The sequence below is a fragment of the Parus major genome, chromosome 1, assembly GCF_001522545.3.
Source record: "Parus major isolate Abel chromosome 1, Parus_major1.1, whole genome shotgun sequence".
NCBI classification, from domain to species: domain Eukaryota; kingdom Metazoa; phylum Chordata; class Aves; order Passeriformes; family Paridae; genus Parus; species Parus major.
The window spans coordinates 2,613,859-2,638,861 of NC_031768.1; the positions used below are offsets into that span (position 1 = coordinate 2,613,859).

General features: G+C 42.0%; 1 protein-coding gene across 2 annotated transcripts in view; it reads right to left on the bottom strand.

Moving 5' to 3' along the window:
* KCNJ6 (potassium inwardly rectifying channel subfamily J member 6) overlaps positions 1–25,003 on the bottom strand; it is a 157,830-nt gene that overhangs the window by 24,760 nt on the left and 108,067 nt on the right. For both annotated transcript variants that reach the window (XM_015628563.1, XM_015628554.1), the window contains one exon: positions 7,517–8,437. In XM_015628563.1, coding sequence (XP_015484049.1) covers positions 7,517–8,414 — 898 coding nt within the window. In that variant the 5' untranslated portion in view covers positions 8,415–8,437. The remainder of the gene's footprint in view (positions 1–7,516; positions 8,438–25,003) is intronic.

A 25,003-nucleotide genomic window follows, 5' to 3' on the forward strand; every position in this document is an offset into this window, starting at 1 on the left:
GTCTAAGAATGAGATATCTCAAATTCAACAATCCTGTATTTATTAAAATAATATTTTTTTTAAACTAAAAGTTTATGTCATTCTACAGAAATCCCAACTAAGGAAAATTGCCAAAATTGGGAAGAAAAGAAATCTTGGAGAGCACTGTGACTTTCTTGAAATCATTTTTGGGAATACTGGGAATGAAGCGAGCAAGAGCACGGCAGTGAGTCCAAACTTTGTCAGATTTTCTTTGGAATGCTGTGATTGAGACCACTGAGATCCCTGCAATTCTTTGTGATTTGTTTTTCCTTAAACCCCTTGGGGACTTTTTTTCAGAGGCTGTGGGAATCTGAGGATCTGTGCCACAATGGGAGATTTTAGTGCTGCTTTCTAGGAGAAAAAAAATTTAAACTCATAAATTTTCTGTATTTTTTTCCATGTATTTTATGTAGCCAGTGGTGATTCTGCAGTCCATAGCCTTGTTCTTTTTTAATCTATTAACTGCTGAGTTTGAATTTCTGGTTTAATTCACAACTTTGCTCAGTCTTTAAACTTCTAGGTCACTTTTGGCTTTACAGCTGCTGCTGTAAAGAATTTTGAGTTTTGTGAAAACTTCCTGCTGAAGGTGAATAATCTTCCTGCTCACATTCTTTAGAAACTGATGTAAATATTTGTGATATTAGAGTGGCCTTCTGGTTTTCAGGAAGTGTAATGCAAAGTGTTTATCCTTCATTACAATTCAGGGAGACAGAAGGAAACAATATTCTACAGCTGGAAGTGAATTAGCACCAATGGGAGATGTGAAAAGGTCTTTTAGAAATATGGGAGGGAGCAGAGTTCTCCAAAAATACATCCCAGCATTTTGAACTGCAGGCTACCCAGACAGACTTCATATCTTGAGATCAGACTGAGCAAACAAGGTAATCAGCATGAAGGAATCAGTTCAGTCCAGCAAAATTCCCGGGGTGAGACCCTGCCCTGACTCAAATCCCTGCCTGGGGTTTCACTGCCATCATCTCCAGGCAGGTGACAACCTCAGGTGGCCAAAAGTGAAAGTCTAAAATTAGAAATACCAGCAAAATATTTCCTTTTCCAGGAAAACATGACCCTTTTTTTACACCATTCCCAGAGCACGGGGAGAAGCTGAGTGTGGCTGAGCTGAAGCTGAGCACGCTCAAGTTGCTGGTGTCATCTTGGGAAGTGCTCTGGAATGGAAAAGGCACTTCAGTGGCCCCCAGCACATCTCCAAGGGGCTCAGGAATCACATCTGCACTTGGAGAGCAGGTGGAACGTGTTCAGTGAGCTAATCCTGCCTGGGGAATCCTCTGACCTGGATTAGGCTGAGGTGCCCTTTGCAGAGAATCCTCCCTTTGCTTCTGTCAGGTGGGGATCGTGTGGGACACGGGCCCTGGTCCCTCCTGTCATCCCTTGGGGTCTGAGCTGGGTCTGGAGCTCCAAGGACTGTGTTTCTGGGCTAAAACTGCTGGAAAACTCGCCTGAAATGATGCTGGAAGGAGAGTTTAAGTGTCTGGAATCACCAGGATTCTAGGAAGAGTTTAAGTGTGTAGAATTGCAGGATTTTAGGAAGAGTTTAATGTCTGCAATCACAGGATTTGAAGAACAGTTTAAGTGTGTAGAATCATGGGATTTTAGGAAGAGTTAAGGTGTCTGGAATCACAGGATTCTAGGAAGACTCTGCTGATCATTGATGGGGGTGCCAGCCCAGCTTCCCACTGTGACTTTCTGCTTGGAAAACAGGAGCAGGACCGGAGTTAAAGCAAATTTTGGGGTCCTGTCATTCCTCTGGCCATGGAAATCATGAGCCCTGCAGTGGATAATATGTGTAGGCTCAGGAGTGATGAGCAAAGACAGGATTTTGGGACACCTCTCTGTGCTTGTTCCTGGTTTAGGAAGGAGCAGTGTCAACAGTGGAGGTCTGTGAGGGTGTGGAAAAAACTGGAACCTTTCTCCATGCCCAGAGAGACTTTGGAGGGATTGCAAAGACAGGAGGTGGAAAACGAAGCTCTTCTTGGGCAAGTCTGATATGTGATCAGCACAGAATTATTTCTAATATCTGATCTGTTAGGTAATCCCTAAATACCTGTCTTGTTGAGCTCTTACCTTTCAATATGAGTTACTGCTTGAATAAGAATATTACATTTGAACATTTAGGGGTGAGGGAGCAGCTGGAGTTGTGAAGAGCTGAGGAAGTAATTGGGGAGAAAGGTGTGAAAGATGGACAAAAAACCATTATCAAACATTCATAACAGGTTTGCAAAGTACAGCACTACCCAGAGAATAAAGCTGTTGAACAAATGTGTAATCCCTTTCCCCTGAAAGCGAGATACAGCAAAATTGTAGTTGAAATACTCCTAATCAGCATCTCTCTTTATTTCCCACAAACATTGCTCCCTGATTTCTTGCTATTCCTCGTAGTTTTGACTATTGTGAAATTGTAATTGCCTCCTTTAAGTCTTACAGTCCTCTTCAGCAATAAAACTCATCTTTTTCACCTGTGGAGAAATCTTCCCGAAGGAAACATCCCAATGAGGTGGGAATGCCTTTCCCTGCTGCCATTTAGAACTCCCCTCCTGCTAATGCCTCTGATTTTCTGTGTTAGAATAGATAACAACAAAATGCTTTGTTAGAATCAGTAAAATTAAAGTGGGATAGAAGTGAAAAGAATTGCTGGCAACTCCAGGGAAGTGGGGATGTGTGAGATGTTAAACCTTGTTCAAGTCTCACACCCAGCAGCAGGAGATGTTAAAACACTTAAAATAGAAAGGAAAGCTGCAGAATGGAGAGCCCATGTGTTCTCATTGTTCCTGGAATGAAGATGATCCAGTTTGGAGCAGAAGCCACTCACTCCTGACGCTGCTTATACTGCCTTGGTCACATCCTGGAGCACAATGAAATCCACTTTTGTTCTTTGTCTTGCAGAAACACTCAGGTTGAGAGAAATCCTGTTTTTTTTTTTCTTCTTTTCACCTGCATCCCCTTAAGGAACAGTTGCAGAGGACAAATATTACTTCTTTGAAGAGCAGTAGAAAATTCAAGTGAGAAACTCTAACCCCAGCAATGTTTATTTGGAAAGAGAACAAAATCTACTGAGAGGTTTTGAAGGGTTGAAACTGCTTAAATCCATATCAGAAGGAGATATTTGCTAGGACTGGGCAAGGTTAAGGGGTAAATACGGCAATTCATCCGAGAGAAATCAAACCCACAATAAATCAGTCAAAGGGGCTGCAGTGAAGAGGGGAACAGCTTTATACAATATTTGTCTGGTTGATAGCACTGTTTACAGTATGAATAACCATCCAAGTGAGCATTTTATTGCTTTGCACTCATATTTTCCACAGCTGGTGTGTGTGTGGTTGTTTCTGTAGCTGTAAAACCTTCTGCAGATGCTGCTCTCAAAGCTGCCCATGTGTCAGAATTATAAATGCACCCTATTCCGAGTTTATTTGTAAAATTATCCCTCTGAACCTCAAGTTCTCCATCTGGCTTTGCTGCTTGTTTTTTTGACAGTTACAAATGCGCAGGTCATTTCCTTTCCTTGGAGCTGTTCAATGATCAAATGTTTATTTTTAGGCAGAGGGAATTGCCAGAGTGTCACCAAGTGCACCCCACTGGCCAGATAAAACTTCACAAGACTTGTTCAGAATTTTCCTCTTTCTCACCATTTTTTCCCCCTTTTTTTTAAATCTCTCTCTCTCTGAGTTTTTCTCTCAGTTTCTCTTGCTATTGTACCCTACCTGACCTTCTCACTACACCTCCCAAATTTAAAAGGCTTTCCTTTTCTTCTTATGGGTCTATTTCCTTATCAGAATCATACATTTGCAAGTCTTGGTTATTTTTTTAAAATACCTACCTTCCTTATGATGATAAGACTTCCCTTAGAAATAGATTTCACCAGATGAAAAAGGCTTAAAAATTTTAAGCCTATGGCTAGGATTTAATTATCATAAAATATTCTTAACTGTAGATTTTATTACATTTAAAACTCTGGGAAATGGGGGCTGCAAAATGTGGAAATACTGGATGTGTCCTCCAGCTGAAGTTTGGTTGGATTTTTTTCCTCCCATTCCTCAAAGCTCCTCAGTGGTTCCACAGCAGCCTAATATGCTTTTGTTGTCCCAAAATCCATGATTTTGGACCCTTGAGAGATGACCACCACCATCAGGAAAAGCACAGAGATAAATCTTTGCAAAAGTTTTATCCTTCGAATCCAAAGAGATATTTATGAATGCTGTTGTAAATAAATAAAGAAAAAAAAAAATGCATATTTTTTATGCATTCATAGCAAATATTTTTAAAAAGCAGCCTTATTTTGAGTGTTTGATGATGCTGGATGAAGGAGTCAGATTGACTTTGTGTGTTTGGAAAATGCCTTGCTGAGGATTCTGCCCTCAAAGTAATTTTCATGGTAGAAAGAATGAGAATAACCAAGGTGTAGGGATTCTCCCTGGGATAATACTTTGTTATCTGCCTTAGTAAAAACACATCCACTTCTTTTTGCATCTCAGGAAGTCATGGCAATGCTTCCATGGAGAATTAAAGGGCCCTTGAACTTTCTGCTGAATTTTAATTTGGTTTGTTATTTTAATGTCATTTAATAAAATGCATTATTCTTAATTTCCTGTCCTAACATGATGCAGAATTCATAGAAATTGTGTTTCATACAGTTATGATGTGGTTATCATATATATTATATATACACTATATTAAATACACAATATTTAATATGCAATATGCAATATTGTATATTTAATATATAAAATATTATATATTTATTGTGTATGATATAACATTATATAATATCACATAGTATTATTATTTGTAAATGTGATTTTGGAACACTTAGGGCAGAAAGTATTATAAATGTATTTACCTGTTCAGTCAAATTTAAGCAGAACCAATAATTAATTGGCAAATGTTTACCCTTATTTTATTTCTGATTGAAGCTGTATCTGAGTGGGGAAGCTCTGGAAATAAAGGATTGTTTTCCCTGGTCAAACTCAGGAGTGGCTTTTCTGATGGATGACACAATCTGATGACCTCAGTCTGGTCTGGATGCCTCAGCAATGACAATAAATGAGGACACTGCTGCAGGTGACATCACATTTTCCTGGCTTCAGCTTTTGTAATTTTGTATTCTGTAACTTTGTTGGCAGGAATGCTGGGCTGGGCTTTGCTGCTGTCAGCAGCTGCTTTTGCTGCCCTCACTCTGCCTCAGGTGGAAGAAGGAAAGGTGAATATTTGACTGCCTAAATTGGCTTTTGGTGTTTGCCAGGATGCAAATTGTAAATTTAATTTGTAAATGAAAAGAATGAAAATTCCTACTTTTGGTAGAAGGTTGTCCTGATTGAACCTTCAAAAAAAAATATCTCAATGCATGGGGTCAAAGCACAGCACAAGAAGCTACCTCTGCACGAATATGTTTTAGGAATTGTGCTGGTAATTCTGACATTATTTGATGCCCTCTGCTCATATCTCACTCAGCAGGAGACTCTGCCCAAACAGAACAGCTTAAAATGGGAAATGGACCCATCCAGTGCAGGGGAAACTCTTTAATCCTGGATATCTTCTGTGGGTTTTCAGATCACTGCATTCTCTCTTGATGTGGATTGGAAAGGTTTGAGATAGCAACAGATTTGATTTTTATGGTTTGAGATAACGACAGATTTGATTTTTATCTCAAATTTTGCCAGCCCAAGCAGTCTGAGGGGTTTTGTGCTGCAGTGAAGGCTGAGTGGGAGAGGTGGTCAGGCCAGAGCAGCAGACGACACCCCAGAGAAGCCCTGGGGTGTGCAGGGGTGAAAATGGGGTGAGGGAAGGGGTCACAAATAGAGAGAGATGAGAACTTTAAACCAACAAATCTACGTTTGCTGCACTGCAGAAATATTCTGTCTTTTGATCTTGTAGGTGGTTTTGGTGAGACAATTTTTATTCTTCCACTACTTGCCAATCACTTTGCTGGAAAACACGGTGTTCAGCAAACCTGAAAATATCCCCCGCCCCCTTGGGATGTCAAGTTCCTTCAGCTGCAATTCCGAGATCTCAGGATGGTTTCAGGGAACAAACAGCAATTTCCTCATTGTCTCACCCAAAGGTGATACAGATGTTTGAAATCTCGGTGCCTACTGCACAGATCAGGAGCACTAAACATTTCATCTTGATTTCTCTTCAGTACCACCTCCTTCCTGGAAAATTTGGAAGCCTTGCATTTACCACTTCAAATTCCCTGCCAAGTTCCTTTCAATTTCTTTTTTTTTATTTTTTTTTATTTTTTCCCTGCTCCATTTTTGTCTCACACGTTTATTATATGGTGACAAATGCAGTTTTCTTCTGACACCACATAATAGATGTGTGAAACACACACACACGTTCTAGTAGGAGACTGCTCTTTATTTCCTGGCTCCAGTTGCAAAACATGAGTCAGGGTTGGAAAGGTTGTGCCTCTGTCAGAGCTGTGGAATCCACGTGCTCAAACTTTCCTGGGTTTTGCTGCAGTTGTGGGGAAAAATGGCAAATCTCATTCTTATATTTCTATAATCGGTGTTTTCTCCTCCCCCAAGTACATCAAATCTTCGTTTTATAATTCCCATTCCCTTGTGTTGATTATATTTACTTATTTCAGGCGTTGATGCTGTTATTAACAGAAAAAAACCCACCTCCAGCTTCTAAAACACAGATAAAAGTACCCTCCTGTAATTCTGGCTTTAATACAAAAGAGAAACATTATTTTAGTGCTGCATTTGCTGATGATTTTTTTTTTCTCTGCACCAAATGATTTCTGCTGTTCTGCTGCATAATTGCAGGTAACAACCACCCAGCATCTCCACAAGACTCCAGTGACACAACATTCCTTGTTTATCCATCCCAGCTTCCAGCGTTCCGCGCGCTTCTGTGGGGGCCCCAGTGAAATACAAAATCAGACAAGAGCTTTTGTGAGCTAAAGTGGAACAAGCCCCATGTTACAAGTTAAAAACCAAAGAAAACGATCAGGCAAAAAAAAAGGGGAAAAAATAAAAAAGAGAGAGAACTGAACACTTCATCACTTCCTACTGGATCCAGCCTTGGAATGCCACAGGGCTGGCAGTTGTTCTGCAGATACCCATGGGTGATTGGAAGCAGCAGGACCATGGTGCTTCCACGTTAATCACCAACAGAGTTTCGCATTGAATATTTTTTTTTTTTCCCCCCTAAGCAATTTTATCCCACAAGGTCCCTGTGGTTGAGCTGCTCCTGCAATAGAATGACAAATAACGGGGTGACATGCTGTGAAAAATTTAGAAAATGAGAGATGCTATCCCATTTTCCAAACAGAGCAGAAACAACACTAATTCTGTTAGGCAAGATGGAACAGATAATTAAACTGGGCATGCTTTTAATTTTGAAGCTCACCAGAGAACGGACGCCTTTTTTCAAATGTAACGATTGTGGAAGTGATTCCTTTAAAACGAAGCAAAAGCACTGATTTTCCTTGCTAAAATTAAAGCATTTACCTTATACAAAGTATAAGAAATGTTACCTGTTGCCTCCACCATTCCTTCTAGGATTACAACAATTTCTAGCTCCTCTTTGGGCAACTGGGCTTTGGAAATCTCCCAGAAAGGACTCTGCTGGTTAATCTCATGGCTGATGATCAGTGGTGAAACCAAAAAGAGACGATCATCCCCTGTGTAATAACCTACGTTGATATCTGTCTGGTTGAGTGGTATAAATTCCCCCTCCTTTGTCTGTTTGGATTTGATCAACTTGGCTCGTATTGATGCCTCTACAATGTGTGAATTCCTAAGGTCTCCTACTCGGAACATCAGACACAGCTTTCCATCCCGCATGGAAATGACTGCGTTTGTAGAAAAAACCAAGGTTTCTGCCCTCTTCTTGGGTTGGGATATTTTCACAAACATGCAGCCAACCATGAAGGCGTTGACGATAGAACCTAGGACAGACTGCACTAAAAGCAGGATAATTCCCTCGGGACACTTGTCCGTGATGACCCGGTAACCGTACCCAATGGTGGTTTCGGTCTCGATTGAGAATAAAAAGGCTGAGACAAACCCATTGAGGTTGCTGACGCAGGGGGTCCACGTGCTGTCCCCTATGTGATCCATGTCCCCTCGCATGTAGGCAATGAGCCACCAGATCATGCCGAAGAAGAGCCAGGTCACCGTGTAAACCATGACAAAGATCAACAGGTTGAACCTCCACTTGAGATCCACCAGGGTGGTGAAGATGTCAGTCAAGTACCGGTAAGTCTCTCTGACATTCCCGTGGTGGACGTTGCATTTCCCATCTTTCCGAACGTACCTCTGGATTTTTCTCTTGGCACATTCTTTGCTGATGTTTTTTGGCAGATCCTCTCTCGCTTGTTTGGGCAACTTTGGTTGATGGATAGTGACAGGGCTCTCGATGTCCTGCTCCATTGAGTCTTCTTCCAGGACGTTGGCTGCCATGGAAAACAAAAAAAAAACAAGGAAAAGTCATTATTCCTCTTATTATTGCTCTAAGTCAATACACAACCTTCTCCTGTGTTAATCAATAAAATGATCATACTTGTTCTTTGCTAACACAAAAACCACACGATGCCACCCTCGTTTTATTGCTACACAGAAACAAAATGAAAGAAAACTCTCGTTCCTTATCAGGTCATCCTATCCATACCCATATTTAAATTCCACGAGATGGGTTTAAGAAGATATTCCTTCCCTCCTCGCCCCTTCGCGGTTTAATGAATGAAATTTTTTATGCACCAAAAAAGATCTTACGGAGATAAAAGACATAAATGAGGGAATAGATTCACTTGGGGGTGAGCAGAGAAAATGAGCTATTGTTATAAGCTATTTTTTTCCATCAATTGCATTGCTGTGGGGAAAGTATTACATAAGTACAAGGAGGTTGTTTTTTCTTCAAAAAAAAGCCAACAGTTTTTAGAAAGAACCAATCCTCCTCTTGTTGAAGGAAAGTTGTAATATCTATCAAGAGCAATTCAAGCACACTTCCACAGAAAATCAATATCTTGCTGGTAATGAGGCAGGGAATTGTGTGTCCTTCTCCCAGCAACGTACAACCCATGGTACTTCAGATTTCATTTGAATTCACTGTGCCTGTGGCCTTTAATTCAAGTGTACCTTGTCCTCTAATGATCTGGGCCTTTTTATTTTTTTTTAGTTTCCCAGCCTTTGAAGATAAATAGCTTTATTATGGTTGTGTGCCATAGATAAAGAGTGTACTGAGGAGGAGAGTGGTTTCATCGAATGTGTTTTGCATGGAGGACATGGTGAGGTCTGGGGTAATTGTTGTTTTCAACTGAAATCTTTCTGTTTTCTGGGGCTTCTTCCTGCAGGAATTTCAGCTCTTGAATTCCTAATTCTTTCTCTCTGCTGTCATTCTTCTGCCATACTGTAAAGGGAAAAGTCTTCTGGTGGGTCTGTCCAGGCGCTTGACTCTGAATACAGAATTACAGAATGGTTTGGGTGGGAAGGGACCTTAAAATCACCCAGTCCCCACCTCATGCCTTGGGCAGGGACACCTTCCACTGTCCCAGACTGCTCCAAGCCCTGTCCAACCTGGCCTTGGACACTTCCAGGGATGGGGCAGCCACAGCTTCTCTGGGCACCCTGTGCCAGGGCCTCATTACTCTCACAGTGAAGTGAGATTGGGATTTCTTCCCAATATCCCATGTAAAAAGCAGCACTGCTGTGATTTTGTACCATTCTTTATGGAGTGTTGCATAAGGGGCTGCTCTCAGCGGGTCATGGTGGCTCTAAAAGCATTTTTCACTCTTAGAAACATTGCAGCAGATCCTGTGTGGAGTCTTACAGCACCTGTAGCTCTTGCAAGATGTGCAGGTTCATCCCTGCAGAAAAAGATTACAGACCCTTGCAGAGTTTTATTGAAATACAGGGAGGAAGAAAGGGTTGTAGCCCAGTTGTCTTTCCTCCTGACCTGCTCCTCTTTCAAAGAAAGTCCCAAAGCCCTACAGTAGCACCGAATCTGAGAGCAATTCCATGTTTTAAGGCTGTGCCCCCCATCCTGTCACCTTTTCAGTTTGCTGTGTGTCTCAGCAGAGCGTTACCAGCGCTGATGGCAGTGGCAGCACTGGGAGCTGTGTCACAGGGCCCTCAGTTCTGAATGAACTGCCCCAGTCAGTGACAGAGTCCCTGCCTGAATTATCCCTGATGCTGGGGAGTGCATGACAAAACACAATCAAAAGGCAGTGCAGGGCCCTTGTGAGGCAGACTTAAGCCAAAACCAGAAAATCTGAAGTTAAGGCTTCACACTTTTTGCTCAGCTCTCCATTGTGCCTAAGGAAATTCCAGTCCACAGGAGTTATCAAGTCACTGCAGCAACAGAATCTTCAAATTATTATGAACAACCTATGAAGGCTCTGGCTTTTGAGGCTTTATGTTAAACTACTAATGCTGATATAATGGGGTTCATTATCTTCCAGGCATTATGAATAATTCGCTTTCCCCTCCCAGTCAGAGCCTGGCATGGACACAGAGACCAGGAGTGGGAGAATCCTGCTGGTTTAGAGAATATTCCTTACTCCTGGCCCTCTGTTAAAGGGAATCATGTCCCAGACCTCCCTGTCTGAGCATCTCTTACCAGAAATTATCCTAAAAGGGGACCCAGGTGCTGATTTTATTCCTGGCAGCAGGAGGGATGTGAAGGGACATCCAGGGCTGCCCTCCCACCACAGCACTCCATACAGTGTTTTATTTCCTATGGAAGTACTTTGAGCAGTGAAACACATTTTATTCAGACAGCAAATTTGTACTGATGCTTTCCAAATGATTTTTGTGGGTTTGTGCATCACAACCAGCCTGACCAGTCTTTCACAGCATGAGGGAAGGGCCACATTTTATCAAGTGTCCAGAGGTTTTGCAGGAGCAGGGAGCTGCTGTCACAGTAAGTGGGATCAGAATGTGACAATTCCAATGTGGGAAGGTTTTTCTTAACCTGGAGAAGTTGTAGTGGAGCTGATTCTCATCTGGCTTTGTAAGGGGGCAGCTTTGGACAACAAACCCAGTGTTCAACCAAAATCTCTCTCATTACAGCATTTATTTGACATTCTTGCAGACATTTCAGTCTTCCTGAGGACATCTGGCCATTTATAAACTCTCCAGGCTTTTCCCAGCGCTGTCATTTCTCAACTGCCAGTCTCTGAGAGGAAAAATTGAGGTCAATTTTTTTGTCTTTTTCTCTTTTTTTTTTTGCAAGATGCCCTTTCCTTCTTTCCCCCACCCAGTCCTGCTATGAATGAATTCCTTTTGTGGAAAGGTTTCTAGATCAGAATCACAGTTTGTTACCCTCTCCTGGACTGAGTTTTCACTCCAGAGAGAAACTTGGGAGCAGCAATTCCCGAAATAAGTGATCCAAAGGTTATGCATCTGTGTGTTTCCATGGGAATGCTTGATGAATAAGTTTTAAACACATGGCAGGATCCCTGCTCACCACTGAGGCTGAGGAACAGCCACATACTGTCAGCGCCTTTGCCACAAAATACTTGGACTAATTATATTTTTACTTGATATCAACCCAATTAACTTCTGCTGTTTCTTTCGTCTTATTTTCCTTTTGGTTACATAATGGCTGTCATGGATCCAGGAACAGGGGAGTCAGTAGCTGCAGCCTCACTTGAGAGCTATTTTTGCTCTCTCTGCTTTTCTTCCTGACAAAAATGTGTATATATTATTAATCTGCTCTGCATGAAAAAAAAAAAGGTATTTCTGAACTCTTCCTCCTCTCCCAGTAAACATTATGTTTGTTTGAACACGACAGCCAGGTAATGAGGACAATTTAGAGGATTCTGCTCAAACAATCCACTTTGGTTACTCTCTTAGGCAAAACCTACAAGACATATGAGATTTCAGTGATTTGTTTAATTTCCCAGCAAATGACAAGGAGTTCTCCTAAATAAGTCCCTGAATTGTTCACTTGTGTCCTGGCTCTGGTCAAATTAGCAAATTAATCTTGTCCAGGCCTATTATTTAGATTGGAGGGTAAAGAGTGGTGCAACCCACAGTTGGATTATTGAACTCCAATTGTTTTCCAGGCAGGTGAGTGTCATACAACCTGCCAAACAGGAATAATCTGTGTCCTGAAACGGAGCCAGGAATTGTGTGTGCTCAGTTCTGCACTGGTCCAAACCATGCCAGGGGCTTTTCTGGAAATTTCACCCTGCGGGGGGTTGTGTGCCAGTGCTCAGAACATTTTATTTCCTAGTAAAATTGCAGCAAATGTTGTTGTCATGTTCTTGTCTACTCCAAAGCAGCACTGGAAAGACACAGTCCTGATTTTCCAAGCACATCCTTTTATTTAGAGCCTGTAGAACAACGTGAAACCAGTGTCAACAACAAAACAGGACAGGACACACACTCTCCCTTTGAGGCTGTGAATGTAACACATCAATTTAACCCTAAAGCAATCATTTTACCATCAACAATGTGATTTTTTGGTGTGTTTTGGTAGTGCTGCAGAGAACTTGTGGTGCTGTGCAAACACAGAACAAAAGGAGGAGTATGAAGGGCCTGCTTGTGCAATTTAAGTACTGTAAGCCTATACTGGTTGTGTATGATTTGCAAAATAATGAGGAGTTTGAACAGAGAATATTGCAAATTATAACTGACCTTTCTGTAACAGAAGCTGACCTAGAAAGTTCAGTGGATGTTTCGCTGTCATTCAGTGATTTTAACTCTTGTAACACAGTTGTGAACATTTTGAGTGCAAATTCATTGAAAAGGTCCTAAGTTCCAAAATCACTTACAATCTAAAAATTGCTCTCATGGGCTTTACTTTTACTTTTTCCTTTGAATGTAGAGAAATGTGTTGAGCAGACACTGTGATTCCTGTCTGCATTCCCCCCTTTCCTGGTGGGATGAAGGCCACTTTTAGGTGAAGCAGGTGTTTGCATCTCTAAGGTCCAAGTTGGGCTTTTGGGAAGTCTTGAGTGTTGTATCTCTTGTCTGCTGTGGTCTCCAACCTCCCTGGCACTGCATCCATCTCTGGAATATTTGGCAGGACCTGGAGGCTGTTTGGGCTCCCTCTGTGGAGCACAAGGAATTTCCTGTAGCCTTCAACACCCTAAATCCGTGTTGTTATGTTTCTCCTCTTGATTGCAATGGAAGAAGTCAGAGAAGGGAAGGAGAGATTTTGGAATGCTTTGCCTCATCTCTGGCTGCCTTTTGTTTCAGAGCTCTACAAACTCTTGTTTGTGATGAGCACAGAGGGAACAGGAACACAGGAATTCTGGGAATAAAGTGGGATTTGTCTGTGGGATGAGCCCAGCCACATAATCCACACTGCAAGGCACCATCATCACCACAAGATATGAGGAGAAAGAGTCTTGTTTAGAAAAAAAAGTGGAGTCTTTTATGATCAGCTAACAACTGTAAGCAGTCATTATCACAGAGCACAGATCCTTTTTGCTGAAAAAGAAAGGAATTAGGATCTGGTCCTTGCTGTTGAAATCAATGCAAGATTGTCTAATCACTCAGCTGGAAGCATTGCTAGGCCTCACTTTGAAATGTTGGAGCTCTCAATAAATACTGGCTTGGCAAATCTCTTCAAGACCCAAATTACTTCTTTGCACCCATGGTATCATAAATCTAATTTCAGAGGAAGCATGTGTGTGACTGAGATTTATTTCAGCAGCAGCTTTCACTAAAAAAGACATGAAATGAGATATGATTAGGAAAGAGACTGTAAGGATGATGGTTTGTTATTTTCACATTACCTGCCTCATCATTGTCTTCTAATTCAACTTGATAAAAATAATGTTCTACTATTTTCATTTTTTAAGCCTGTCCAGCTGCAAGAAATCAGTCTGAGTAACACTTTGTGTTTCTGCAGCACAAACATTTCCATTCATTCCTGGTGCTTGGCCCTTTTATTATGGAGGGTGGAAAAATGAATCTGATAACTCAAATTTAAAAACACACGACTCCATTTTTGGTAGTCATTTGACCTTGTAGTTTTTGTCTTGGATTCTAACCAACTCCATTGCAGAATTTACCACTGAAGGCTCCAAAATGCTGTTTTTACATCTGCTTTGCTAAATTTGTCTTCATTTGAATCACGGGGAAGCCAAATGGCCTTGGCTTGGTAACATTTCTGGGGCAATGTAAGAAGGCTGCACCTGGCTGTAAGAGGGTTGTGAACCTGCAGAGATGTACACAGACAGATGATTATCAACACCTTCAGCCTTTCACAAGGTTGTGGGGCCCAAATCACGGATTATGAAACTTGTTTGCCACCTGAAGTCTGAGCTCTTGGAGTCAGAGTTTATTCCGAGCCATGTCTAGAGAAAATGCCTGGCAGTGAACACAGATTTCTGGAATAAGGAGAGCTTTCCTGTCAGATTAGTCTTTTACCAGGTTTTTGGCTCCCAGAAAAGTTTGAACTTGAGCTTCAGAGCAGATATTTCTGTGTCCAGGGCCAGGCTGGATAGGGCTTGGAGCAACCTGGTCTATTGGAAGGTTCCCTGTCCTTGGAACTGGATGATCTTTAAAGCCCCTCCAACCCAAACCATTCTGTGATTCCATGGCTTCATAATGTCCTTGTCCTATCCACAGACACTGCAGAGCCCTGTTGCCTCCGAGAAGGCAACAAAACTGAGACAAACCATTTCTTGCACTTGGAAAACGCTTGATATTGTCAGTGCCGCTGCCAGCACTGGTGCAAGGACAGCAGCAGAGGGAGCCCAGGTGTCCCAGCCTGGGTTGTGCCACCTGGTAACACCAGAGCTGGGCTCTTCTCTGGTATTTTCACATGCCAAACTGTGCCAGGTGCTGCCAGAGGGATATCAGGGATCACTGATGGATCGTGGTGCTGCCAGGCCTCAGCAGCTGCAGATCCTGGCCACACATTCACCTTTTGATGTCTCTGGGTCAGATGTGTCCCCTGACTTACTGCAAGGTGTCCCTGTCCAACATGATCCCTGAGACTTCTTCTTCCAGTTACTCAACCCCAATTATTTCTGCCAGTTGCTAACAGCTGTCTGAATGCCAGAATTTTTGTCAGTTACAACATTTCTTCAAAAATCTCCTGAGAACTCAGCTTTTCTTCTCCGTGGGGTCTACCAGGAAAAGGAGAAAGCATGAAAGACCTGTACTGACCTTATTGTTATAAATTTCAAACTGTGTTTATATGCTTTAACTGCTAGAAATAATAGATAAATTATTTCAAAATCTGCTTAAATCAGTGAATATTCTGGGTCATAAGGAACCTCAAAGGTTTCAATGTGTTGCTCAATACAGAATCAACTTCTACAGGGTGCCCAGAGGGGTTTGGAGTCTCCATCGGTGCCCAAGGAAGGGCTGGACGTGGCACTCAGAGCTCTGGGCTGGGGACAAGGTGGGCATTGGGCACAGGTGGGATTTGATGGTCTGGGAGGTCTTTTCCAACCTCAGGGATTCTGGGATTCTGAATTACCCTGCTCAGGGCTGAGGTTGGCCTGAGCCTCTCTGGGCCCTGTCCCAGAGATTTCTCTCTCACATCGGGGACATCTTGTTTTGTTTTGTTTGCATCCTGTTGGAATTCCCTTCCCTGCAGCTTGTGCTCTTTGTTTTTCCCTCTGCACCTCTGAGAAGTGTAGGGCTTCATCTTCTCTGCAGCTTCATTTTTGCACCTGAGCTCAGCCTTCCAGAGAAGTTAAGGGAGGGCTGGTTAAATCCTGATTCCTCCATGTATTCTCTTTCTTGATTATATGGAAAAAGAATATTCCCAACTTTTGTGAGAAGAGATTCTCGAGACTTTTTCCCCCATTACAATTTTCCCAACTGAAAACTCTGGGAACAAAATTGAGCTGATCAGCTGAGCTTTTTTTGTGTAGATAATTCTGCCCCAAACATTTCACACAGATAATCCTGACTCATTTAATTCTTCACTGTGTAATATCTCTGACATCTGGGTGTTCTCCTGATTGTTTCTGGAGGTGTAAATAGGAGTCTGGCTGTCCTGTCCAGTGGTGATTACACTGCTAATTTAGCAAACTGATTGATTTGGCTTTGGCTCTGAGAAAATACCTGGGAATGGTTTGGGAGACAGGATGTTCAGCAGCATGGATGAGATTGAATCAGATTTGGCTTTTTTCACTCTTCTGACAACACAGCTCCACCTTTGCTGCCTCAGACACCTCTACAGGCTCTCATCTCAGCCCTGCTTAAAGCAACATAAACCCCTGGTCTGCAACACAGACCTCACCTAGTTCTAGACAATTTGAAGTGGCAAAAAAACACTAATAAATTAATAAATTTATTAATTAATAAACTAATTATGTCTTACAACCAAGAGAAATTCCCCACAAGGCTCAGGGCCAGGTGCTGTGCAGTATGACAGGGACATCCTCTGCTGCTTGGTCTCCAGGCTGTGGAACCATTCCCGGTTTTATTTAACAATTTAACATTGTAGGTGGAGTCAGCTTGGTGGTGAGGCTGGTGCATGTTCCAGCATGGGAAAAGTTTGGAAATCAAGGCAGGCAGCTTGTCAAAGTCTGTGGCTCCAGCTAAGTCACCAGAGAGGAGACAAATGCACCCTCTCAGAAGGAGCTGTTGTCACCAATTTTCATGCTGGCAGCAGAAGCCAGCCCCTCCCTCCTTGCTGTTTTCTATCCCAACTCTGTTTCTGTACTTTTCCCTCTTTTTTTCCCCTGAAGTCAGGATGTTTTCACTTGAATCTTTGTCCTTGGCATAGCCAAATTCAATATTTTCCTGCATTGCTGAACAACCTTGAGGCAGCCTTGTGCCTGAGTATTCACAGAGCTCCTTGGGCAGGTGCTGGAACCACCTTGACTGCGCCAGCACACTCTGACAGCTCCTTTGCTTTGATCAATGAACTCTCATAAATATAAGGCAGAGGAATGATGGAGAGGAATATTTTTGGTCAGAAAGAAAGGACTTGGTTCAATCAAGATGCTGAAGCTGTCAAGTGAAACCAACAATTTATGCAATGGTGTAAGGCTGAGGATCAAGGCCAAGAGCACTTTCCTACCAAAAGGGGCAGAAGAGTTGATATGTTGATAAAGACCTTGGATCTGATCAGTTTAAGGTTAGAGGATATGACTTTTGAGAGTGTTCACTTTTGCTCTGAATTGTTTGCTCTGAATAACCTTTCCCTAGGTCAGGATGGTCACAGGCTGGGGAAAGCTCTGGCTCTGGTGCTCTGGGTCAGGTGTGAGTTTGCTACTTTGCAAAGCAAATATTCAATTTTGCAGCTTCCTTGGGCAGCAAAATTTTGGGAGAACAGCTCAAATCCCACTGGTAATGACAAGATGTTTGAGCTAAGAAGAGCTGTCAATTCCTGTTTTTTTATTTTCCAAAAAATACAGACTACAGGGAACAGAACTACTTTGGAGTACAGTTATGTGATCCCTCCTGCCTTTCAATTCTTGAAAGAAGAATGAAGAAATGTCAGAAACTTCCCTCCTAAAATGATATTCTTTTCCTCACTCAGTTTCCAGCCAATCTGGCTGCCCCCAGGTCACAGACATTGCCCAAGCATATTGGCTTGCTCTCTGCTATTACTGTTCCACAAAGCTAAGAAGGGGTTGAAAAGACTGGAAAAAATTGAAACAGAGAAGAATTATAATTGCTTTTTAAATCTGGTAATGGAGATTTCTTTCTTGACAACTTCCCTGCAGTCAAAGGAGGAATTTGATGGCTTTTGCTTCTATTTAGGGAGATCAGGAGGCTCCATCTTTACAAAAGTCAGGCAGGATTTTAATTTTTACACACTTGAGAAGAAAAATTACTGAAATATTTTACATGGATGCTGGGGAAACAACATTTCTGTGGCTTCTGCTGTCCCTCGTGGTGGTGATTTGCTGGATGTTCACAGTTTTCTGTCAGTTGAGGTGGCCTAAAATGCAAACCCAAATTCTGGCATCCAAATGTTGCCTCAAATAATATCTCAGGAGCCAGGCAATTACCTCTCTTACAATTAGTTTATCTCAACAGCTCTTGTATTTTTTCCATGCTGCTGCTTCTCCATTTTTGCAGGTGATGATGGGATTTTGGCTGCTTTCTTTAAGCTAAATAATGAGGCCATCACTTCCTTCATCCCCTCTCCCTGCCAAAAGAAGTCACAGTGAAATACAAAGACCTGGTTTCTTGCTGATGATTTCCCCTTTTGTGCAGTTTATAGACTGCAGAGGAGAAAATAACTGAGAAATCAGGCTGGAAGTGACATTTATAAAAAAGAAATTTTAAAAGACCCTCCATAATTTCAGCTGGGTCAATGTTTGGTTTCCAGCTGTGGTGTTTTGATAACCTGGAAATGGTAAGTTCAGAATGGCACTTCAGCAATGTTTCCTAAGGAAATGAGCCTTATCCATCACCCTGTCTGGCCTCAGCTGAATCACTTCTGAAACTGTGGTTGGTATTTATGCTTTTGGATTTCTTTCAGAACTTCAGTGAGATTTTGGAGCCTGCAGAAATATTAAATTCCTACCAAAGTCATGAAAACAGGCTGAGTTAACCACACCATTGGGTGCCAACAAATCCATCTCTGTAAGAGGGAGCTACAAGAAATGTTTCTTTTTTTCCTTTTTTCCATGAGTGCTGCTGCTCCCAAAGCTCCAGTCAAATATTTTTTAAAATCACTGCTCCACTCCATGTCCCTATGAAGTATCTTCAAAAGGAAAAACCCCTGCTCCTGCTTTGTGTGCTTGGATTTTCCAGGCTGCATCTGCCCGAGTCTCATTTTCCATGCAGAGACTTCCACCTTCAACCACAGCTTAGTTTAGGTCAGACTTTGTGGGTTTGTCCACAAAACAGTTGGAGTGCAAGGAAATAAAACTGACTCAACTCGTGCTTTTTATTTTTAAGTAAGAGTTTGAGTAAACATATCTTTGGTTTCAGTCCAGATTTTCCTTACTTTTGTTTAATCTGAATGAAAAACCTCATAATTTTTCTGCAATAGCCATCATCTCCACGGGATTTTATACTCATTTTATACTCATCTAAGAAGTTGTTCAAAGATGTATTTATGCAATATCAGACTCAACAAGAGTAGAAATACAAGTTGAAGTCACAAAAAAGATCTTTCCACGTTAACAAATAACAACATTTTGTCTTGAAATAAGCAATTCAGCAGCGTCTAAATTACCTTTTACTGGGTTATTTCACTTAAGATACATAATAAAGTAAATAGGTCTATACATTTGTTTGGAAAAAATCTCAAAGGAATTGCTGTGAAATTGCTATAATTGCTCTAATTGCCATTATCCTTTTCTACAGGGATATAAGTAGTGAAAAAAAGAAATAATTAGAAACACAGAAATATTTTTTGTAAATTGGATTTGATTTGACAAACATAATTTTCCAAAATACTTTATAAGGGAAAATACATTTAATTTCAAATTTTTCAAAAGGTTTTATTTTGGCTGTGAAATGCTGAAATTTTGGTACTTTTAACAAAAGTTTCATATTTCAGATTTACACTTCTTTTTCACAGTAATATTTTACCCAACTTTAGGAAATAAAGTTGTTCAGAAGAATTAAATAAACTCAGAATGGAGGGATTATATGAAAAACTCTGTAATCCCTATTTTGAGTGAAGTAGGGGTTTTCTGCTTGTTTTTCTTACTTTGCTAAAAAGTATAAAAGACTTTTTGATTGCCCTTGATTTTTTCCTGTAGGTTTTTCTAATCTGGCTAAAAATAATCCATCATTCCCCAGGATTTTTCCATGCACGAGTCACCAGTTTCCTCTCTAAAAATAAGGTCCTTTGAGGGCTAACTGGAACCTTCTGGAAAAAGTAGAAAGATTTGGCAGTGCTGGACTTTCCCATTATCCCAGATTGCAACATCCAATTTCTTACAAATATCTAAGGGAGTCTTGATGGCCTTTGATTCCAGGTGGCTGAATGGAGAGTTTAACATAAAAATAAAATTTTATTGTGGAATTATGTTTTATTTCTACAGTATGGATGGATCTCACCAGAACAGGCCACACCGGTGTTACGTTTCTTTTAAATAATTGAGATTTTAGATGGTACATGCAGCTTGCAAAGCCCATCTATCCCTTCTGGAGCAGGCAAAACTCAGCAGGAGCACAAATAATTCAAAGCTTTCGTAGCCTTCAGATGTCTTGAGAGAAAAAGGGGAGTTTCTGCTTTTTCCATCTCTCCTGAGTTGTGTAGGGAAAGTGAAATGTGAATGTGGCCATGGACAGCAGAAATACAGATTACTCTTGGTAGAGACAAGGAATGTGCTGCACTAAAATGTGAATTTTGTGTCTTTTTTAGACAGGTACAGACTCATTTAAAGAAATAGTTGATAAAAGAGCTGACCTTTTAAAGAAAAAAAAGAGTAAACAAAAGAATTGAGCCCACAGAGGGGAGCTTTTGATAAATAAATAGACTGGTAAAAAGAACAGGCTTCTTGTGCATACAAACCCAAAACTAAATGGAGAACTGAGGTGGTAAAAATAGACATTGGCTGCTTCAGAGCAGCTTTCAGTGCATAAGATAAGGCTTGAACATTTGCAAACAAATTGCAAACAAGGCTGTGTGTTGGGAAGGTTTCTGGTTTTCTTCTGTGGAAAGATAATTCATTACAACATTTAAGATAACTCAAAGGCCCATCTGTGAGGTGGAGGCCAGTGGCAGAATAGAAATGCTTTTCTAGGAATGATCATGGAATCTCAGAATCATTTGGGTTGGAAGTGACCTCCAGGACCACGGAGTCCAACCTGTGACCCATCCCCACCTTGTCCCCAGCCCAGAGCCCTGAGTGCCACATCCAGGTGACACCTCCAGGGATGGGCACTGCAAAGCTCCCTGGGCAGCCCCTGCCAAGGCCTGAGCTCCCTTTCCATGGGGAAATTCCTGCTGCTGTCCACCCTGAAGGGTCTGATGGGGCTTTTTCTGCCCTCCCTGATGCCCAAGCACCATGAGAGCCCACCTAGATGGTCTAAAAGTGGGACTGGTGGCTTTGTAGATGCCCAGACTTCCTTAATATGGACAAGTTGCAAGTGAGCTCTTCCAGATCACAGCATGTTCTTATGCCTTAAGTTTTAGCATTCATATTTTCCAGATTCTGAGGAATGCATGAGGATGTAACTGTAAACTCCATATGAAGTGTCAGCAAGTTCTCACCACAGCTCAGGCAGACACAACAATCCTTTTCCAGCCCCAGAACTAAGGGCACCGCTGCAGTTTCAGGCCCCAAAAGTGTGAACAACAGAGAATTGATGGAGCAGTCTGGGAGGATGGGACTGCATCACCTGAAGCTGTAATTGGACAATTAACCCCAAAATGGAAATGGACCAAAACTTATAAAAGTGTGAAATCTCATGACCTGGAATCCATCTTGAGTGGAGCCATGGCTGGGCTCTTGTTCTGCCCAAGGTGAATCCTTTGAAGGCCTTTTAATAAATACCTACTTTATCCTTTAACTCTGTTCTAGGTAGCCTCTCGTGGCAGAAATGCACCTGGATTAATTTTTAGTGACATGGTAAAAACTTCAAAGGGCCTTCCCTGGAGATCTGGTTGTGCTCTGGTTTGCATTGAAGCATCAGAGGACATGGATGTGCAGGAAAGAAATAAGGATGCTGGAATGCCCAAGATTTGGTGGGCAGAGTGAAATATTTGGGACTATAATGTGTATGTTTTAACAGAGAGGAGAAAGTGCAGAGAAGCAGCTGGTGAGAAAGGAGAAGAAGGAAGGAGGCACTACAGCAATAGAGAGAAGGGACTGTGTTTGTAGTTGAGGGGTGACAGGAAAGAATTTGCAGGATCCAACCTTGTCTGAGTTTGTTCATAGGCTGACATAGCTGTTTGTGTGTTATGGTGAATATTTCTGTTTAATTCCTTTTGAATCTGGTGGCAAAACAGCCTCTTATATTTGAGCTGCAACTTTCTTCTCTTTGTCCAGGATTAAGTTTTCCAGGCCAGGTTGGATGGAGCTTGGAGCAACCTGGGATAGTGGAACAGGCCATCAAACAAATGTTAAGGAAAGCCTGAAATATTCAGCCTAAAGAGGGTGAAGGCTGAAAGGTTTTGACACGAAGATGGAAAATGGAAAATCCCATGGATCTCACACAATGAGTTTGGTTTTAAAACAAGTAAGTTTTCATTTAACAGCAGGTAGTGGCTTCTGTAGCTTGTTGCCTCTGGGAAGCTCTGGATGTGGATAATATCAGGAAATGTGGAAGTTTGGCAAACCCACTGAATCCTAAAATGGCCTGGGCTGAAAGGGATCATCCATTCCCACCCCTGCCATGGCAGGGACACCTCCCACTGTCCCAGGAGCTCCCAATGTCCAGCCTGGCCTTGGGCACTGCCAGGGATCCAGGGGCAGCCCCAGCTGCTCTGGCAATTCCATCCCAGCCCCTGCCCACCCTGCCAGGGAACAATCCCTGCCCAAGATCCCCTTTAACCCTTCCATCCTTCAGCTTAAAGCACAGAAAATGTTTTTGGATAGACAGGGTTAGACCCTCCAAGGGCTCTAATGCCAGGTTACACAAGAATAAGTGAGAAATGGATCCCCAGACTCATGTGCTCCCTCTGTCATGGCACTTTTTATATATTTTTTATATTTTCCCAGTTGTCCAATACACACATTTCTCTTTCTGAAGCCATGGGCACATTCTCCAGTGCTCATAGGGGGTCCATTAGAAGCAGACAGATGCTAAGAAAGATATTTTGCCTCTCCTCTGAGAGAATGTTGTTCATGTAAATACTGTGATCAGTTGACATCAGAGATGATTTGGCCCTAATTCAGTGCTAAAAAAACAATTTCTGAGTTCAAATATAGAGCCTTACATTTATTTTTTTCCTAGCCTTGCTAGTTTCCAAGGAGATCTAACCATGTAGATTGTCTGCAAAGGTGGTAATTAGCCAGCAATGAACAAGATGGACCCAAAGAACTTATTGGCAAAAATCAAAATTTCCAAGCAGTTCTATCAGAGCATTTCTTTTCAGACATCCTAATTTGCCTCACACCATGGGTTTGTAAACAACTGGCTTTCAGATCACTGCTTGAGCAGAAAAATGGAAAACGTCCTCAGATTGATGCAGATGGGATTTTTTTTTTTTCAGAATATCTAGCAATTAAAAATAAAATCCAACAAATTCTATTGACTATAAATAACAGTTTGGGTTTATAACCCAGTGTTCAGAAAAAAATGACAAAGGGAGGAGCAAAGGCCAGGTAAAAATATGTTCCTCTTTTTACACAACACAGACTTGGAGTGAGAAATCTTGGATTTACCTTTGCAGGAAAGTAGACAGTATTTGAACTTGGACTGTCCTTTACAGTTGATGGGTGTGAGGAAGGGTGAAAGAGAGACAGGAAAGGTCTTTACACTCACTGACTCTTGGGAATATCACCTGAATTTCTTCATTAATCTAACCCACCAATATAACATTATTTCAGTACACAATACCTATATTTTCTCCTTAGAAAATCTGCTGTTTATTTGAAAAGTATTTCCTAGTTTGATGAAAGTATATAGATTTTAATCTAGACTATTATGTTCAGTAAAAAGGCTTTTTTCTGTTAAATTTCCTCATAGTCTCTGTGCCACTGGAACTCCTCCAGTTTATAGCTGGATTGTCACTTTGAGAAGTTGGAGTGAGATGGGGGTTGATCTTTTCTGCCGTGTCCCAAGGGAAAGGAGGAGAAGAAATGGCCTCAAATGGCACCAGGGGAGGCTCAGGGTGGAGATAGGGAAAGAAAATTTCCCTGGAAGAGCAGTCAGGCCTTGGGATGAGCTGCCCAGGGAGGTTTGGGGTCACTGGAATTGTCCCAGAGGAGTCTGGATGTGGGGACAGGGTTTGGGGTGGTGCTGCTGGGGCTGGGGGGGCACTGGATGGTCCTGAAGGGCTCTTGATGACTCTATGATCATTATTATGATTTTCAAAAGGCCTGGATGAAGGTTTTGACCTTGTTTCTGACTTTCACACCTCCATGTATCCCAAAATGGATCTCCTTTGTGTTAACAAATGGATATTTATTTCCATCTACACAGAATGTGTGGGAATCATGTGTAAAATGAATAGTGAGGACCTGAGGTATGTGGAACACAAAACAATGAATGTGCATTCAGGAGAAGTGGGGGAGATGCACAGAAACTTCGTTTTTTTTTTTTTCGTTTTTTTTTCTTTTCTCCCTGTATATAAACACAATTTTTTTCCACTGGATACTGAGCTCTGAAATGGTGACTAAACCCTTTATTTTGGGGCTGTTACTCCTCCTCCAGCTTGTGAGTCTGGTATTTTGTACTGTACATGAAGCTGCATCAGAGACATTTTTATCTGATGCTTCCTCGAGCCGGCAACAGGGAGCAGCAGCAGAACAAACATTTTCCTCTGGCTGCTGGACACAGCCCCAGAGCCCAACAGGGCAGTGAGTCTGTAAATCAGGATTTGTGTTGGAAGCTGAAATGATCAGCAGCACCAGAGTGAAGTGGAGAAATCACTGTTTTTAATAATCACAGCCTCTGCCAGTGGAGGGGGTCGGAGGGAGCGAGTAGGATTTACCTGCTGGCATTCACAGGGCTGGGAAGGTGGCCTGGATAAAAGGATAAAAAGGCTTTTTTCACTCTCTTTGCACCTCTGCAAATGTTGAAATAAAAAGGATAACAGCCTAAGAACTTTCTGTGGTTGTTATGTAATGAGATACCGGGCTCCTCACGTTTCTCACTCGTGTTACTGTACAGGGACTCTAAAGAGAGAGCTACAGCAGAGGGTCTCCAGCAGGATCCCTTGAAGTCTGATAAATTTGGGATGGGGAGCAAAGAGAATTCCTGTGGCATGGACACCTAGGCCTTCCAGGGACTCAGAAATCACCTCTAAAAGAGATTTATGGACCTTCAGAGTCACAGGATGGGTCAGGCTGGAAGGGACCACGGTGTGTCACTGGTGCCAGCTCCCTGCTCCAGCAGGGCCATCCCAGAGCAGCGGGCACAGGGCTGTGTCCAGAGGGCTCTGCAATATCCCCAGGAGGAGACTCCAGCCCCTCTCTGCTCTCTGCTCAGGGCTGGGCACTGCCCAGGGCACAAGTTGT